We start from the raw sequence: 19,812 nt of genomic DNA, 5'->3' as shown, positions 1-19,812 counted from the left end.
TCATACACCATGATCAAGTGGGGTTTATTCCAGGAATGCAAGGATTCTTCAATATACGCAATTCTATCAGTGTGATAAACCATATTGACAAATTGAAGGAGAGAAACCATATGATCATCTCAATATATGCAGAAAAAGCTTTTGACAAAATTCAACACCCATTTATGATAAAAACCCTGCTGAAATTAGGCATAGAGGGAACTTTCCTCAACATAATAAAGGCCATATATGACAAACACACAGCCAACATCATCTTCAATGGTGAAAAACTGAAAGCATTTCCACTAAGATCAGGAACAAGACAAGGTTGCCCACTCTCACCACTCTTATTCAACATAGTTTTGGAAGTTTTAGCCACCACAATCAGAGAAGAAAACGAAATAAAAGGAATCTAAATTGGAAAAGAAGAAGCAAAGCTGTCACTGTTTGCAGATGACATGATACTATATATAGAGAATCCTAAAGATGCTACCAGAAAACTACTAGAGCTAATCAATGAATTTGGTAAAGTAGCGGGATACAAAACTAATGCACAGAAATCTCTGGTATTCCTATATACTAATGATGAAAAATCTGAAAGTGAAATCAAGAAAACACTCCCATTTACCATTGCAAGAAAAAGAATAAAATATCTAGGAATAAACCTACCTAAGGAGACAAAAGACCTGTATGCAGAAAATTATAAGACACTGATGAAAGAAATTAAAGATGATACAAATATATGGAGAGATATACCATGTTCTTGGATTGGAAGAATCAACATAGTGAAAATGACTCTACTACCCAAAACAATCTACAGATTCATTGCAATCCCTATCAAACTACCACTGGCATTTGTCACAGAACTAGAACAAAAAATTTCACAATTTGTATGGTAACACAAAAGACCCCGAATAGCCAAAGCAATCTTGAGAACGAAAAACGGAGCTGGAGGAATCAGGCTCCCTGACTTCAGACTATACTACAAAGCTACAGTAATCAAGACAGTATGGTACTGGCACAAAAACAGAAAGATAGATCAATGGAACAGGAGAGAAAACCCAGAGATAAACCCACACACATATGGTCACCTTATCTTTGGTAAAGGAGGCAGGAATGTACAGTGGAGAAAGGACAGCCTCTTCAATAAGTGGTGCTGGGAAAACTGGACAGGTACATGTAATAGTATAAGATTAGATCACTCCCTAACCCCATACAAAAAAATAAGCTCAAAATGGATTAAAGACCTACATGTAAGGCCGGAAACTATCAAACTCTTAGAGGAAAACTTAGGCAGAACACCCTATGATATAAATCACAGCAAGATGCTTTTTGACCCACCTCCTAGAGAAATGAAAATAAAAATAAACAGATGGGACCTAATGAAACTTCAAAGGTTTTGCACAGCAAAGGAAACCATAAACAAGACAAAATGACAACCATCAGAATGGGAGAAAATATTTGCAAATGAAGCAACTGACAAAGGATTAATTTCCCAAATTTACAAGCAGCTCATGCAGCTCAATAACAAAAAAACAAACAACCCAATCCAAAAATGGACAGAAGACCTAAATAGACATTTCTCCAAAGAAGATATACAGACTACCAACAAACACATGAAAGAATGCTCAACATCATTAATCATTAGAGAAATGCAAATCAAAACTACAATGAGATATCATCTCACACCAGTCAGAATGACCATCATCAAAAAATCTAGAAACAATAAATGCTGGAGAGGGTGTGGAGCAAAGGGAACACTCTTGCACTGCTGGTGGTAATGTGAATTGGTACAGCCACTTTGGAGAACGTATGGAGGTTCCTTAAAACACTACAAATAGAAATACTATATGACCCAGCAATCCCACTACTGGGTATATACTCTGAGAAAACCATAATTCAGAAAGAGTCATGTACCAAAATATTCATTGCAGCTCTATTTACAATAGCCCGGAGATGGAAACAACCTACGTGTCCATCATTGGATGAATGGATAAAGAAGATGTGGCACATATACACAATGTAATATTACTCAGCCATAAAAAGAAACAAAATTGAGCTATTTGTAATGAGGGGGATGGACCTAAAGTCTGTCATACGGAGTGAAGTAAGTCAGAAAGAGAAAGACAAATACCATATGCTAACACATATATATGGAATTTAAGGGAAAAAAATGTCACGAAGAACCTAGGGGTAAGACAGGAATAAAGACACAGACCTACTAGAGAATGGACTTGAGGATATGGGGAGGGGGAAGGGTAAGCTGTGACAAAGCAAGAGAGTGTTCTGGACATATACCCACTACCAAACGTAAAATAGATAGCTAGTGGGAAGCAGCTGCATAGCTCATGGAGATCAGCTCGGTGCTTTGTGACCATCTAGAGGGGTGGGATAGGGAGGGTGGGAGGGAGGGAGACGCAAGAGGGTAGAGATATGGGAACATATGTGTATGTATAACTGATTCACTTTGTTATAAAGCAGAAACTAGCACACCATTGTAAAGCAATTATACTCCAATAAAGATGTAAAAAAAATATTAAAACAGTTATTTTAATTGTATTCCATATATTCAAAAGTTAATTTGATACCTGAAAGATTAAAAAAAAAGAAGTTCAAATTGAACTTTGAGAAAGGAAAATCACTATATCTAAGAAGAAAAATACTCTGGATGTGATTAGCTAAAGATAAGGCATTACAAAAGAAAAGATTAGTAAATTTGGAAATAGAAGTGATCTAAAATAAACAGAGAGAAAAAATATTTTAAATTAACAGATAAACAGAAATATAATTATTTAATTTACAATTGTGTTTAATGCTATGAAGGAAAAAATAGGGTTTTCTGTTAGAATAACTGGAGGGAGAATAATACATTTTCCATTTATTAGAGCATACTAGGTACAAATAAAACCTGATTTAAATTGTAACACAACTGGATTTATTGTGTTACAATAGAAAAGTAAAAGTAGTTTTTTTCTTATAATTAATCCATTTGTTCATTTATTCCACACCATCCTTGTTCATTGATACTATTGATATAATAGTCCAGATATTTGGCTCACAAAAATGACCAAGGCCCCAGTCCCTTTCTTTGAGGAGCTAGGAGTTTAATGGTTCAGCAGTACCTCTTATTAAAATAATTGCATACCAAATGAAAACATAAATATATCCTTTTCATTTTCTTTTTTAGATGAGAATAGGCATTCACTCAGGCTCTGTGCTGGCTGGAGTTGTTGGGGTAAGAATGCCGCGATATTGCCTGTTTGGAAATAATGTCACTCTGGCAAGCAAATTCGAATCGGGAAGTCACCCTCGACGCATCAATGTCAGCCCAACCACTTACCAGTAAGTGTTCTTTGGCCTTCTCCCCCTGTCTTTGGCATTGCGTTATACTAGTAGCCTGTCACTTGTGAGACGCTTATTTTTTTCTTGATCCTGTTATTATCTAAGATAATATGAGCAGATCCATCCAGTCTGAAAGATAGCAATTATGTCACAAAATTTAATTTGCACCCTAAGAAAGTACATGGAAAACCTGACTTGACTGAGAGGTAAATGGAGGTTTGCATTTCCCACAGTCTCTGTCTTCCTTAGGTATTCCTGTTTAAAATACAGGAAAGCAGGGTTTTTCCTGGTGGCACAGTGGTTAAGAATCCACCTGCCAGTGCAAGGGACATGCGTTCGAGCCCTGATCCAGGAAGATCCCACATGCCATGGAGCAACTAAGCCCATGTGCGACAACTACTGAGCCCACGTGCCACAACTACTGAAGCCCGCACGCCTAGAGTGCATGCTGCGCAACAAGAGAAGCCACCACAATGAGAAGCCTGTGCACCTGAATGAAAAGTAACCCCCGCTCGCCACAACTAGAGAAAGCCCGTGCACAGCAACAAAGACCCAATGCAGCCAAAAATTTAAAAAAAAATAGAGGAGAGCAAATGTTAAGGGTCTGAAACACACTAGAAATCCTAACATTTTCAAAATGTTTCTCAATGTTTATAAAAATCAAAGGAATAAGATAGAAAAGATAATTGTCTCTTTTTATTCTTCTAAATAATGAATATAAATAGGGACTCTTTAAAGTTAAATATATACTAGATACAGAGTAAAACTTCAAACTCTATTTATCTTAAAGGTTGTATTTGACAACTCTACACATTTTGACAGCTGAAGTCATCCTTGTTTTGTGCCTGGTAGATATCAAGCTCCAGGCATTAGCTATTACGTGCCATATGGGCAGAGGCCAAGTCTTTTTGGCTCATGGTTATATCTCCAAAACTTACCCAAAAAATGTTTAGCACATAATAAGCACTCTATTAATATTTATCAGATTAATGAATAAATGTACTGATAAGATAAATATCTCTATACTAAGAAAATAATATGAATATCTCCTACTTGGTAGACTTTGGCCTAATGCTAAGCTTTGGTGTACAAGCGATTTCATTAGTTCCATGATTTAAATGACTTAGAAATCACATTGTAAAACTGTAAAGTAGAAATGGTGACCATGGATATTTTTATTAGCATGACTACCATGTTAACCCAGGCTAACAAAAAAACCCCAGAAGCAGAAACTTTAAATACATAGATAATAAATGTTGATTTATAATAACAAACAAAATGGTGACACTTTGAAGCTTTTGATACCACATATATACAGAGGGAAGTTAAGGTTTCTTAGATAAAAGACAAGTATTTCCAGATTCCTGAGGACCACATGAGAAAGGGGAAGAAATTACAAATATGAAATCAAGATAAAGTTGCTTAAGAACTACATGTCATTTTTAGGGTATTTATATAAGGGTTTTGCTTCTTTTAAATTTCTCCCAATTTTTCTAACACAATTCTGGGCATAATACATATGATATGATAATGGTTTCCATATTAAATGGAATTAGGAAGCTTCTCAAGATCAATGCTCTAGATCACTGCACTTTGTTCTCTAGACCATGGGGTAAGGAAAAGTTCCTAAAGATCAACCACCTCACCTGCATACTCCTACCATGGTTATGATTTTTCCCATCATGGAACTAATACATATGTTTCCTCTTTGTATAAGTGAGTGTAGATTTATAGAAACTCCATTTTAAAAAAATGATGTGTAAAGAATGGGTCAACCATGTGAGGAGTTATATCCTGAGCTTAAATATCATTGCTATAGCTGGCTTTGTCTACATGTGACCAATAAAGGAAACCCCACAAGCAACACAGAGTCTGTGCCTTTGGGTGTTGTCTTTGAGTTTTAATAATCTTTTTCACATTGGTGGGAGTTTGTAATTATCCTTAGTGATCAATAAAGTCTGAAGAATTGAATCATTTAAAACACTGTGAGCATTGAAATATTTTGTTCTGTTATGATCTGTCCCCCCACCTCCCCCCCCACCAAAACACAAATGGAGACATAGATGAACAAATTGAACTGCCTTCTGGGTAGATTATAAAAGATACTTTCTCTGACTGGTCCCAAATCTTATAATTTCTAATAATACTTTATAAAAATATTTTTGTGTTTGGTCTATCCTCAAAAATAACACTTTTCCTCCAACTGTTTCTGTGTTCCTCCCTCCTTCCCTTCTTTCAACAAATACTTGTAGAGTACCTACTATATTCCAAGCACTATGACAGTCACCAATGTTACAGCAATAAACAACATAAATATGATCTTTGCCTTCATAGAGGAGACTACCAGATGGTAGATGTATAAAAATAAACAGTTTATTACAATAGACTAGTGCTGAGGTCAAAAGGACATGATGAGAGTATTTAGAGCAACAAGAGGAGTGGACTAAAATGAGGATGAAGAGATAGACTGAAGTCAGACCAACTGAAGCTGTAATTCATGTTAAGGGATTTCAACTTAACACTAAGAGCAAAGAAAGACATTGAAGAGTTTTAAGCAGACGAGTGACTTGACCAGATTTGTACTTTAAAAAGATCTCCAAGGTTGTAGAGAGAATAGATTAGAAGGTGAGAAGGGCAGCAATCCAGTGCTTGAAATCAGGTAATCTTATTCCCGTTTCCTTGATGGAAATGTAGCTAATTACTGAGACCCTGGAATCCAAACCATTTGCTGTTTCAACTTGTCTTCCATGCTTCAGAAGAGTGATTGGACTCAATGACCTTTGACATCCATTTTTATCTGGGATACCATTAAAAACAATGTACTTTGGTTCCTGGTAATCTTCTAGAAAACTAAATTTAGGTATATGATCTCAGTGTGACTTGGTTTTCAGATTCTGGATGTGTTCGTGCCCAAGTGGTTTCTGTTGGTTTTATATACACCAATCTATATACTTCAGCTATGTATAATTGTTCTATTCCACATAGCACAAGTGATTTATGAATCCACAAGTGTAGAGTATACTTCCCTTTCCCAGGATACTCAAAGTGAAATGCCAGGTGGATGTTTCATGGACATTCTCTAAGAGGAGATAAAATTGAACTTTCTTAGAGCAAATAGGAATTTGTGAAGTTAAACTGAGTATTCAGCTCATAAGAGCTTGAAATTTCCAATTTTCTTTCCTGAATTAAATGCTGAAAAATGTTCAATATTGTCTGGTTATTTTGAAATCTTCAGACAGGTTTCTAAAAATTTTTATTTTAATATTTTAATTTCATTGGAGTATAGTTGATTTACAATGTTGTGTTAGTTTCAGTTGTACAGCAAACTGATTCAGCTATACATATAAATATAATCATTCTTTTTTAGATTCTTTTCTAATATAGGTTATCAAAGAGTATTGAATAGGGTTTCCTGTGCTATACAGTAGGTCTTATTTGGTTATCCATCTTATATATAGCAGTGTGCAGGTATTCATCCCAAGCTCCTGATTTATCCCACCGGCGCCACGTCTCCCCTTTGTTAACCATAAGTTTGTTTTCAATATCTATAAGTCTGTTTCTGTTTTGTAAATGAGTTCACTTTTATCTTTTTCTTTTAACATCTTTATTGGAGTATAATTGCTTTACAATGTTGTATTAGTTTCTGCTGAATAACAAAGTGAATCAGACATATGTATACGTATATCACCATATCCACTCCCTCTTGTCTCTCCCTCCCACCCTCCCTATCCTACTCCTCTAGGTGGTCTCAAACCACCAAGCTGATCTCCCTGTGCTATGCAGCTGTATCTTTTTCTAAATTAGATTCCACATACAAGTGATACCATATAATATTTTTCTTTCTCTGTGTGACATACTTCACCTAGTATGAGAATCTCTAGGTCCATCCATGTTGCTGCAAATGGCATTAATACATTATTTTTCATGGCTGAATAATATTCCATTGTATATATGTACCATGTCATCTTTATCCATTCCTCTGTCAATGGAAATTTAGTTTGCTTCCATGACTTGGAAATTGTAAATGTGCTGCAACGAATATTAGGGTGCTTGTATCCTTTTGGATTATGGTTTTCTCTGGATATATGCCCAGGAGTGAGATTGCTGGGTCATATGGTAGTTCTATTTTAAGTTTTGTAAGGAACCTCCATACTGTTCTCCATAGTAGTTGTACCAATTTACATTCCCACAAACAGTGTAGGAGGGTTCCCTTTTCTCCACACCCACTCCAGCATTTATTGTTTGTAAACTTTTTGATGATGGCCATTCGACTGCTGGGAGATGATACCTCAGTGTAGTTTCGATTTGCATTTCTCTGATAATAAGTGATGTTGAGCATCTTTTCATATGCTCCTTGACCATCTGTATGTCTTCTTTGGACAGCTATCTGTTTAGATCTTCTGCCCATTTTCTAATTGGGTTGCTTGGTTTTTTTTGACCTAGAGCTGCATGAGCTGTTTTTATATTTTGGAGACTAATCCCTTGTCAGTCATATCATTTGCAAATATTTTCTCCCTCTGTGGGTTGTCTTTTTCTGTTGTTGCTGGTTTCCTTTACTGTGCAGAAGCTTTTACGTTTCATTAGATCTCATTTGTTTATTTTTGTTTTTATTTCCCTTACTCTAGGAGATGGGTCAAAAAAGATCTTGCTGTGATTCATGCTAAATAGTGTTGTGCCTATGTTCTTCTCTAAGAGTTTTATAGTATTTAGCATAACATTTAAAAGTCTTTAATCCATTTTGAGTTCATTTTTGTATATGATGTTATGGAGTTTTCTAATTTCATTTTTTTTTAACATCTATATTGGAGTATAATTGATTTTCAATGGTGTGTTAGTTTCTGCTTCATAACAAAGTGAATCAGTTATACATATACATATATTCCCATATCTCTTCCCTCTTGTGTCTCTCTCCCTCCCACACTCCCTATCCAACACCTATAGGTGGTCACAAAGCACCGAGCTGATCTCCATGTGCCATGTGGCTGCTTCCCACTAGCTATCTATTTTACGTTTGGTAGTGTATATATGTCCATGCCACTCTCTCACTTCGTCACAGCTTACCCATCCCCCTCCCCATATCCTCAAGTCCATTCTCTAGTAGGTCTGCAGCTTTATTCCCACCTTACCCCTAGGTTCTTCATGACCTTTTTTATCCCCTAGATTCCATATATATGTGCTAGCATACGGTATTTCTTTTTCTCTTTCCAACTTACTTTATTCCATATGACAGACTCTAGATCCATCCAGCTCACTACAAATAACTCAATTTCGTTTCTTTTTATGGCTGAGTAATATTCCATTGTGTATATGTGCCAAAACTTCTTTATTCATTCATCTCTTGATGGACACTTAGGTTGCTTCCATGTCCTGGTTATTGTAAATAGAGCTGCAATGAACATTTTGGTACATGACTCTTTCTGAATTATGGTTTTCCAGGGTGTATGCCCAGTAGTGGGATTGCTGGGTCGTATGGTAGTTATGTTTGCAGTTTTTAAGGAACCTCCATATTGTTCTCCATAGTGGCTGAACCAATTCACATTCCCACCAGCAGTGCAACAGGGTTCCCTTTTCTCCACACTCTCTCCAGCATTTATTATTTCTAGATTTTCTGATGATGGCCATTCTGACTGGTGTGAGATGATATCTCATTGTAGTTTTGATTTACATTTCTCTAATGATTAATGATGTTGAGCATTCTTTCATGTGTTTGTTGGCAATCTGTATATCCTCTTTGGAGAAATGTCTATTTAAGTCTTCTGCCCATTTTTGGATTGGGTTGTTTGTTTTTCTGTTATTGAGCTGCATGAGCTGCTTGTAAATTTGGGAAATTAATCCTTTGTCAGTTGCTTCATTTGCAAATATTTTCTCCCATTCTGAGGGTTGTCTTTTGGTCTTGTTTATGGTTTCCTTTGCTGTGCAAGGGCTTTTAAGTTTCATTAGGTCCCATTTGTTTATTTTTGTTTTTATTTCCATTTCTCTAGGAGGTGGGTCAAAAAGGATCTTGCTGTGATTTATGTCATAGAGCATTCTGCCTCTGTTTTGCTCTAAGAGTTTGATAGTGTCTGGCCTTACATTTAGGTCTTTAATCCATTTGGAGTTTATTTTTGTGTATGGTGTTAGGGAGTATTCTAATTTCATATTTTACATGTACCTGTCCAGTTTTCCCTGCACCATTTATTGAAGAGGCTGTCTTTTCTCCACTGTATATTCTTGCCTCGTTTATCAAAGATAAGGTGACCATATGTGCGTGGGTTTATCTCTGGGCTTTCTACCCTGTTCCATTGATCTATCTTTTGGTTTTTGTGCCAGTACCATACTGTCTTGATTACTGTAGCTTTGTAGTATAGTCTGAAGTCAGGGAGCCTGATTCCTCCAGCTCCATTTTTCATTGTCAAGATTCCTTTGGCTACTCGGGGTCTTTTGTCTTTCCATACAAATTGTGAAATTTTTTGTTCTAGTTCTGTGACAAATGCCAGTGGTAGTTTGATAGGGATTGCATTGAATCTGTAGATTGTTTTGGGTAGTAGAGTCATTTTCACAATGTTGATTCTTCCAATCCAAGAACATCGTATATCTCTCCATCTATTTGTATCATCTTTAATTTCTTTCATCAATGTCTTATAATTTTCTGCATACAGGTCTTTTGTCTCCTTAGGTAGTTTTATTCCTAGATATTTTATTTTTTCTGTTGCAATGGTAAATGGGAGTGTTTTATTAATATTACATTCAGCTTTTTCATCATTAGTGTATAAGAATGCCAGAGATTTCTGTGCATTAATTTTGTATCCTGCTACTTTACCAAATTCATTGATTAGCTCTAGTAGTTTTCTGGTGGCATCTTTAGGATTCTCTATGTATAGTATCATGTCATCTGCAAATAGTGACAGCTTTACTTCTTCTTTTCCAATTTAGATTCCTTTTATTTCCTTTTCTTCTCTGATTGTGGTGGCTAAAACTTCCAAAACTATGTTGAATAAGAGTGGTGAGACTGGGCAACCTGGTCTTGTTCCTGATCTTAGTGGAAGTGGTTTCAGTTTTTCACCATTGAAGATGATGTTGGCTGTGTGTTTGTCATATATGGCCTTTATTATGTTGAGGAAAGTTCCCTCTATGTCTACTTTCTGCTTTCTACTTTCTGGGTTTTAATCATAAATGGGTGTTGAATTTTGTCAAAAGCTTTCTCTGCATCTATTGAGATGACGACATGGTTTTTCTCCTTCAATTTGTTAATATGGTGCATCACGTTGAATGATTTGCATATATTGAAGAATCCTTGCATTTCTGGGATAAACCCCACTTGATCATGGTGTATGATCCTTTTAATGTGCTCTTGGATTCTGTTTGCTAGTGTTTTGTTGAGGATTTTTGCATCTATGTTCATCAGTGATATTGGCCTGTAGTTTTCTTTCTTTGTGACATCCTTGTCTGGTTTTGGTATCAAGGTGATGGTGGCCTTGTAGAACGAATTTGGTAGTGTTCCTCCCTCTGCTATATTTTGGAAGAGTTTGAGAAGGATAGGTGTTAGCTCTTCTCTAAATGTTTGATAGAATTCACCTGTGATGCCATCTGGTCCTGGGCTTTTGTTTGTTGGAAGATTTTTAATCACAGTTTCAATTTCAGTGCTTGTGATTGGTCTGTTCATATTTTTTATTTCTTCCTGATTCGGTCTTCGCCAGTTGTGCTTTTCTAAGAATTTGTCCATTTCTTCCAGGTTGTCCATTTTATTGGCATAGAGTTGCTCATAGTAATCTCTCCTGATCCTTTGTATTTCTGCAGTGTCAGTTTTTCCCTCTCCTTTTTCATTTCTAATTCTATTGATTTGAGTCTTCTTCCTTTTTTTCTTGATGAGTTTGGATAATGGTTTATCAACTGTGTTTATCTTCTCAAAGAACAAGCTTTTAGTTGTATTGATCTTTGCTATCATTTCCTTCATTTCTTTTTCATTTATTTCTAATCTGATCTTTATGATTTCTTTCCTTCTGCTAACTTTGGGGTTTTTTTTTTTTTTTGGTTTTTTTTTGTTGTTGATTTTTTATGTTTTTTTGCAATACACAGGCCTCTCACTGTTGTGGCCTCCCCCATTGCGGAGCACAGGCTCCGGACACGTAGGCACAGCGGCCATGGCTCACGGCCCTAGCTGCTCCATGGCATCCGGGATCTTCCCAGACTGGGGATAAACCCATGTCCCCTGCATCGGCAGGCAGACTCTCAACCACTGCACCACCAGGGAAGCCCTGAAGATTTTTGTTCTTCTTTCGCTAATTGCTTTAGGTGCAAGATTAGGTTGTTTATTTGAGATGTTTCCTGTTTCTTAAGGTAGGATCATATTGCTATAAACTTCCCTCTTAGAACTGCTTTTGCTGCACCCCATAGGTTTTTGGTCATCGTGTCTCCACTGTCATTTGTTTCTAGGTATTTTTTTATTTCTTCTTTGATTTCTTCAGTGACCACTTCGTTATTAAGTAGTGTATTGTTTATGCTCCATGTGTTTGTATTTTTACAGATCTTTTCCTGTAACTGATATCTAGTCTCATAGTGTTGTGGTCGGAAAAGATACTTGATACGATTTCAATTTTCTTAAATTTACCAAGTCTTGATTTTTGACCCAAGATATGATCTATCCTGGAGGATGTTCCATGAGCACTTGAGAAAAATGTGTATTCTGTTGTTTTTGGATGGAATGTCCTATAAATATCAATTAAGTCCATCTTGTTTAATGTATCATTTAAAGCTTGTATTTCCTTATCTATTTTCATTTTGGATAATCTGTTCATTTTTGAAAGTGGGGTGCTAATATCCCCTACTATTATTGTGTTACTGTGGATTTCCCATTTTATGGCTGTTAGAATTTGCCTTATGTATTGAGGTGTTCTTATGTTGGGTGCATAAATATTTACAATTGTTATATCTTCTTGGATCAATCCGTTGATCATTATGCAGTGTCCTTCTTTGTCTCTTGTAATAGTCTTTATTTTGAAGTCTATTTTGTCTGAAAGGAGAATTGCTACTCCAGCTTTCTTTTGATTTCCATTTGCATGGAATATCTTTTTCCATCCCCTTACTTTCAGTCTGTATGTGTCCCTAGGTCTGAAGTGGGTCTCTTGTAGACAGCACATATATGGGTCTTGTTTTTGTATCCATTCAGCCAGTCTGTTTGTTTTGGTGGGAGCATTTAATCCATTTACTTTTAAGGTAATTATTGATATGTATGTTCCTATTCCCATTTTCCTAATTGTTTGTTATTGTGGGTCTTTTCCTTCTCTTGTGTTTCTTGTCTAGAGAAGTTCCTTTAGCATTTGTTGTAAAGCTGGTTTCATGGTGCAGAACTCTCTCAGCTCTTGCTTGTCTGTAGAGTTTTTAATTTCTCCATCAAACCGGAATGAGATTCTTTCTGGGTAGACTAATCTTGGTTGTAAGTTTTTCTCCTTCATCACTGTAAATATGTCCTCCACTCCCTTCTGGCTTGCAGAGTTTCTGCTGAAAGCTCAGGTGTTATCCTTATGGGGATTCCCTTGTGTGTTATTTGTTGTTTTTCCCTTGCTGCTTTTAATATGTTTTCTTTGTATTTAATTTTTGATAGTTTGATTAATATATGTCTTAGAGTGTTTCTCTTTGGATTTATACTTTATGGGCCTCTCTGTGCTTCCTGGACTTGATTAACTATTTCCTTTCCCATATTAGGGAAGTTTTCAACTATAATCTCTTCAAATATTTTCCCAGTCCCTTTCTTTTTCTCTTCTTCTTCTGGGACCCCTATAATTCGAATGTTGGTGCGTTTAATGTTGTCTGAGAGGTCTCTGAGGCTGTCCTCAGTTCTTTTCATTCTTTTTTCTTTATTCTGCTCTGCAGTAGTTATTTGCACTATTTTATCTTCCAGGTCACTTATCCGTTCTTCTGCCTCAGTTATTCTGCTATTGATCCCATCTAGAGTATTTTTAATTTCATTTATTGTGTTGTTCATTGTTGCTTGTTTCCTCTTTAGTTCTTCTAGGTCCTTGTTAAATGATTCTTACATTTTGTTTATTCTATTTCCAAGATTTTGGATCATCTTTACTATCATTATTCTGAATTCTTTTATAGGTAGACTGCCTATTTCCTCTTTGTTTCTCAGCTCTGGTGGGTTTTTACCTTGCTCCTTCATCTGCTGTGTGTTTTTCTGTCTTCTCAATTTGCTTATCTTACTGTGTTTGGAGTTTCCTCTTTGCAGGCTGCAGGTTTCTAGTTCCTGTTGTTTTTTGTGTCTGTCCCCAGTGACTAAAGTTGGCTCAGTGGGTTTTGTAGGCTTCCTGCTGGAGGGGACTGGTGCCTGTGTTCTGGTGGATGAGGCTGCATCTTGTCTTTCTGGTGGGCAGGTCCACGTCTGGTGGTGTGGTTTAGGGTGTCTGTGGCCTTATTATGATTTTAGGTAGCCTGTCTACTAATAGGTGGTGTTGTGTTCCTGTCTTGCTAGTTGTTTGGCAGAGGGTGTCCAGCACTGTACCTTGCTGTTTGTTGAGTGAAGCTGGGTCTTGCTGTTGAGATGGAGATCTCTGCAACATTTTTGCCATTTGACATTACATGGTGTTGGAAGGTCTCTTGTGGACCAGTGTCCTGAAGTTGGCTCTCCCACCTCATAGGCACAGCACTGACTCCTGGCTGGAGCACCAGGAGCCTTTCAACCACACAGCTCAGAATAAAAGGGAGAAACAGTAGAAGGAAAGAAAGAAAGACAGAAAGAAGATAAAATAAAATAAAGTAAGATAAAATAAAAGTTATTAAAATAAAAAATTATTATTAAGAAAATAAATTTTTTTAATTAAAAGAGAAAAAAGGGATGGACAGAAACCTAGGACAAATGGTGAAAGCAAAGCTTTACAGACAAAATCTCACACAGAAGCATACACGTACACACTCAGAAAAAGAGGAAAAGGGGAAAATATAATACATCTTGCTCTCAAAGTCCACCTCCTCAGTTTGGGATGATTCACTGTCTATTCAGGTATTCCACAGATGCAGGGTACATCAAGTTGATTGTGGAGATTTAATCCACTGCTCCTGAGGCTGCTGGCAGAAATTTCCCTTTCTCTTCTTTGCTCGCACAGCTCCCAAGGTTCCACTTTGGATTTGTCCCTGCCTCTGCGTGTCAGTCACCTGAGGGCATCTGTTCTTCGCTCAGACAGGACAGGATTAAAGGAGCAGCTGATTCGGGGGCTCTGGCTCACACAGGCCGAGGGGAGGGAGGGGTACGGATACAGGTCAAGCCTGCGACAGCAGAGGCCGGCATGACGTTGCACCAGCCTGAGGTGAACCATGCATTCTCTCGGGGAAGTTGTCCCTGGATCACGGGACCCTGGCAGTGGTGGGCTGCACAGGCTCCAGGGAGGGGAGGTGTGGATAGTTACCTGTGCTCTCACACAGGGTTCTTGGTGGCGGCAGCAGCAGCCTTAGCGTCTCATGCCCATCTCTGTGGTCCGCATTGTTAGTTGCGGCTCACGCCCATCTCTGGAGCTCCTTTAAGCAGCCCTTTTAATCCCCTCTCCTCATGCACCAGGAAACAAAGAGGGAAGAAAAAGTCTCTTGCCTCTTCAGCAGCTCCAGACTTTTTCCCGGACTCCCTCCCAGCCACCCATGGTGCACTAACCCCTTCAGGCTGTATTCACGCCACCAGCCCCAGTCCTCTCCCTGAGATCTGAGATCTGACCGAAGCCTGAGCCTCAGCTCCCAGCCCCCACCCGCTCCGGCATGTGAGCAGACAAGCCTCTCATTCTGGTGAGTGCTGGTCCACACCGATCCTCTGTGTGGGAATCTCTCTGCTTTGCCCTCCACGCCCCTGTTGCTGTGCTCTCCTCCATGGCTCCGAAGATTCCCCCCTATGCCACCCACTGCCTCCACCTGCTAAGGGGCTTCCTAGTGTGTGGAAACCTTTCCTCCTTCACAGCTCCCTCCCACTGGTGCAGATTCCATCCCTATTCTTTTGTCTCTGTTTTTTCTTTTTTCTTTTGCCCTACCCAGGTATGTGAGGAGTTTCTTGCCTTTTGGGAGTTCTGAGGTCTTCTGCCAGCATTCCATGTGTGTTTTATAGGAGCAGTTCCACGTGTAGATGTATTTCTGATGTATCTGTTTGGAGGAAGGTGATCTCTGCGTCTTACTCTTCCGCCATCTTCCTCAAGTCCTCCTAATTTCATTCTTTTATATGTAGCTTTCCAGTTTTCCCAGTGTCACTTATTGAACAGACTGTCTTTTTCTCCACTGTATATTCTAGCCTCCTTGTTGTAGATTAATTGACAATAGGTGTGTGAGTTTATTTCTAGGTTTTCTATCCTATCCCATTCATTGATATTTCTGTTTTTGTGCCAGTATGTTATATTTTTATTTTTTTATTTTTTGCGGTACGTGGGCCTCTCCCTGTTGTGGCCTCTCCTGTTGCAGAGCACAGGCTCCGGATGTGCAGGCTCAGCGGCCATGGCTCACGGGCCCAGCCGCTCCGCGGCATGTGGGATCTTCCCGGACCAGGACACGAACCCGTGTCCCCTGCATCAGCAGGCGGACTCTCAACCACTGCGCCACCAGGGAAGCCTCAGTACATTATTGTTTTGATTACTGTTGTTTTGTAGTATAGTATGAAGTCAGGGGGTCTGATTCCTACAGCTCTGCTTTTCTTTCTCAAGATTGATTTGGCTATTCAGGGTCTTTTGTGTTTCAATACAAATTTTAAATATTTTTTGCTCTCCTTCTATGAAAAATGCCATTCGTAATTTGATAGGAATTGCATTGAATCTGTAGATTGCCTTGAGTACTAAGTCCTTTTGACAATATTGATTCTTCCAATCGAAGAACATCTGTTTGTGTCATCTCTGATTTCTTTCATCAGCATCTTATACTTTTCAGAGTAGAAGTCTTTTGTCTCCTTAGATGGCTTTATTCCTAGGTATTTTATTCTTTTTATGGAATGATAAATGGGACTGTTTCTTTAATTTCTCTTTCTGATCTTTTGTTGTTAGTGTATAGGAATGCAAGTGATTTCTGTGTATTAATTTTGTATTCTGCAACTTTACCAAATACATTGATTAGTTCTAGTAGTTTTCTGATAAAATCTTTAGTATTTTCTATATATAATATCATGTCACCTGCAAACAGTGACACTTTTACATCTTCTTTTCCAATTTGGTTTTCTTTTATTTCTTTTTCTTCTCTGATTGCTGTGGCTAGGACTTCCAAAATATGTTGAATAAAAGTGGTGACACTGGGCATCCTTGCCTTGTTCCTAATCTAAGAGGAAATGTTTTCAACTTTTCAGTGATGAGAATGATGTTGGCTGTGGGTTTGTCTTACATGGGCTTTATTCATTGAGGTAAGTTCCCTCTATTCCCACTTTCTGGGGAACTTTTATCATAAGTCAGTGTTGAATTTTGTCAAAAGCTTTTTCTGCATCCTTTGAGATGATCATATGGTTTTTATTCTTCAGTTTTTTAATGTGATGTATCACACTGACTGATTTGTGCATTCTGAAGAATCCTTGCATCACTGGAATAAATCCCACTTGATCATTGTATATGATCCTTTTAATGTATTATTGGATTCAGCTTGCTAGTATTTTTGTTGAGAATTTTTGCACCTATGTTCATCAGTGATATTGACCTGTTATTTTGTGTGTGTGTGTGTGTGTGTGTGTGTGTGTGCGTGTGTGTGTGTCTTTGTCTGGTTTTATTTATCAGGGTTATGGTGACCTACTAGAATGAGTTTGGGAGTGCTCTTCCCTCTGCAGTTTTTTGGAAGAGTTTCAGATGGATAGATGTTAACTGTTCTCTAAATGTTTGATAGAATTCACCTGTGAAGCCATCTGGTCATGGACTTTTGTTTGTTGGAAGATTTTTAATCATAGTTTCAATTTTAGTACTTGTGATTTGTCTGTTCATTTTCTGTTCATTTCTTCCTGGTTCAGTCTTGGAAGGTTGTATTTTCTAAAAATTTGTCCATTTCTTCTAGGTTGTCCATTTTATTAGCATATAGTTACTTTTAGTAATCTCTTATGATCCTTTGTATTTCTGTGGTGTCAGTTGTAACTTCTTCTTTTGAATTTCTAATTTTATTGATTTGAGTCCTGTCCCTCTTTTTCTTGATGAGTCTGGCTAAAAGTTTATCAATTTTGTTTATCTTCTCAAAGAACCAGCTTTTAGTTTCATTGATCTTTGTTATTGTTTTCTTCATCTCTATTCATTTATTTCTGCTCTGATTTTTATGACTTCTTTCCTTCTACTAACTTTGGGTTTTGATTGTATTCTTTCTACAGTTGCTTTAGATGTTAGGTTAGGTTGTTTATTTGAGAATTCTTTTGTTTCTTGAGGTAAGATTTTATTGCTATAAACTTCCCTCTTAGAACTGCTTTTGCTGCATCTCTTATGTTTTGGATCATCATGTTTTCATTTTCATTTGTCTCTAGGTATTTTTTAATTTCTTCTTCTTTAGTGATCCATTGGTTATTTAGTAGCGTATTATTTAGCCTCCATGTGTTTGTGTTTTCTTGTGTTTTTTTCTCTGCAATTGATTTCTAATCCCATAGCGTTATGGTCAGAAAAGATGCTTGGTATGATTTCAGTTTTTGAAAGTTTCTTTCTTAAACTTTCCAAGGCTTGATTTGTGGCTCAAGACATGATCTATCCTAGAGAATGTTCCATATGCACTTGAGAAGAAAGTGTATTCAGCTACTTTCAGATTGAATGTTCTGTAAATATCAATTAAGTCCATCTGGTCTAATGTCTCATTTAAATTTTGTGTTTCCTTATTCATTTTCTGTCTGGATGACCTGTCCGTTGATAAGACTGTGGTATTAATGTCCCCCACTACAGCCGTATTACTGTCCATTCCTCCTTTATGGCTGTTAATGTTTGCCTTATATATTGAAGTGCTCCTATGTTGGGTGCATATGTATTTACAATTGCTATATCTTCTTCTTAGTTTGATCCCTTGATCTTTATGTAGTGTCCTTCTTTGTCTATTGTAACATTCTTTATTTCAGTCTGTTTTTTCTGATATGAGTATTGCTACTCCAGCTTTCTTTTGATTTCCATTTGCATAGAATACCTTTCTCCATCCCCTCAATTTCAGTCTGTATGTGTCCCTAAGATCTGAAGTGAGTCTCTTGTAGACAGCATATATACAGGTTTTGTTTTTTATCCATTCCGCCAGTCTATGTCTTTTGATAAGAGTACTTAATCCATTTACATTTAAGATAATTATCAGTATGAATGTTCTTATTGCCATTTTGTTAATTGTTTTGGATTCTTTTTTGAAGGTCTTTTTTCTTCACTTCATCTTTTGTTCTCTTCTCTTGTGATTTGATGTCTATCATTCATGATGTGTTTGAATTGCTTTTTCTTTTTTGTGTGTGTGTATCTATTGTAGACTTTTAGTTGGTGGTTCCCATGAGGTTTTGATATAGCAGTCTGTATATATACCAGATTGTTTTAGGTTGCTGGTCTCTTAGTTTCCATTGCATTTCCAATATCCTGCATTTGTACTCTCCTCTTCTCATAGTTGCTGGATTTGATATCATATTTGTATGCGGATGAATTCCTACCTTTACATTATGTTTGTCTCTACTGGTAAGTTTCCCCATTTGTAATTTTCTTAACTCTATATGTACCTTTTTCTTTTCTGCCTAGAGAAGTTTCTTTAGGATTTGTTGTAATGCTGGCTTGGGGGTGGTGGTGGTGGTGGTGTGTGTGCTGAATTCTCTTAGCTTTTGCGTCTGTAAAAGTTTTGATTTCTCCTTTGAATCTGAACAAGAGCCTTGCTGGGGAGAGTATTATTGATTGTAGGTTTTTCTCTTTTATCACCTTAAATATATCATGCCACTCTCTTCTGGCCTGCTGAGTTTCTGCTGAAAAATCAGCAGATAACCTTATGGGGCTTCCCTTGTATGTTATTTTTTGCTTTTCCTTGTTGCTTTTACTATTTTTTCTCTGTCTTTAATTTTTGTCAGTTTGATTAATATGTCTCTGCATGTTCCCCCTTGGATTTATCTTGTATGGTACTCTCTGCACTTCCTGGTCTTGAGAGAGTTTTCCCTTTCCCATGTCAGGAAAATTTCTGGTTATAATCTCTTCAAATATTTTCTCCAGTTCTTTCTCTCTCTTTTCTTCTTCTGAGGCCCTTATAATATGAATGTTGGTGTGTTTAATGTTGTCCCAGAGGTCTCTGAGACTGTCCTCATTTCTTTTCATTCTTTTTTCTTTACTCTGTTCCATGGCAGTGATTTCCTCCATTCTGTCTCTCAGCTCACTTATTCATTCTTCTGCCTCAGTTATTCTGCTATTGATTCCTTCTAGTGTATTTTTCATTCCAGTTATTGAGTTGTTCATCTGTTTGTTTGTTCTTTAAATCTCCTACCTCTTTGTTAAACATCTCTTGTAACTTCTCGGTCTGTGCCTCCATTCGTTTTCGAAGATCTTGCAGCATTTTTACTATCGTTAGTCCAAATTCTTTTCTGATAGATGCCTATTTCCACTTCAC

The 19,812-nt window shown here is 37.4% G+C and overlaps 1 protein-coding gene across 1 annotated transcript in view; it reads left to right on the top strand.

Annotated features, from left to right (window-relative positions):
- The window catches only part of GUCY1A2 (guanylate cyclase 1 soluble subunit alpha 2), a gene marked incomplete at both ends in the record, with an annotated part of 429,067 nt that overhangs the window by 368,680 nt on the left and 40,575 nt on the right, over positions 1-19,812 (top strand). Inside the window, one exon of the mRNA XM_082659927.1 lies at positions 3,167-3,321. Within this exon, the coding sequence (XP_082516053.1) occupies positions 3,167-3,321 (155 nt within the window). The remainder of the gene's footprint in view (positions 1-3,166; positions 3,322-19,812) is intronic.

The sequence above is a fragment of the Grampus griseus genome (assembly GCF_964374135.1).
Source record: "Grampus griseus genome assembly, chromosome: 8".
Lineage (NCBI taxonomy): Eukaryota > Metazoa > Chordata > Mammalia > Artiodactyla > Delphinidae > Grampus > Grampus griseus.
This window is presented reverse-complemented; position numbering and strand designations above follow the sequence as displayed.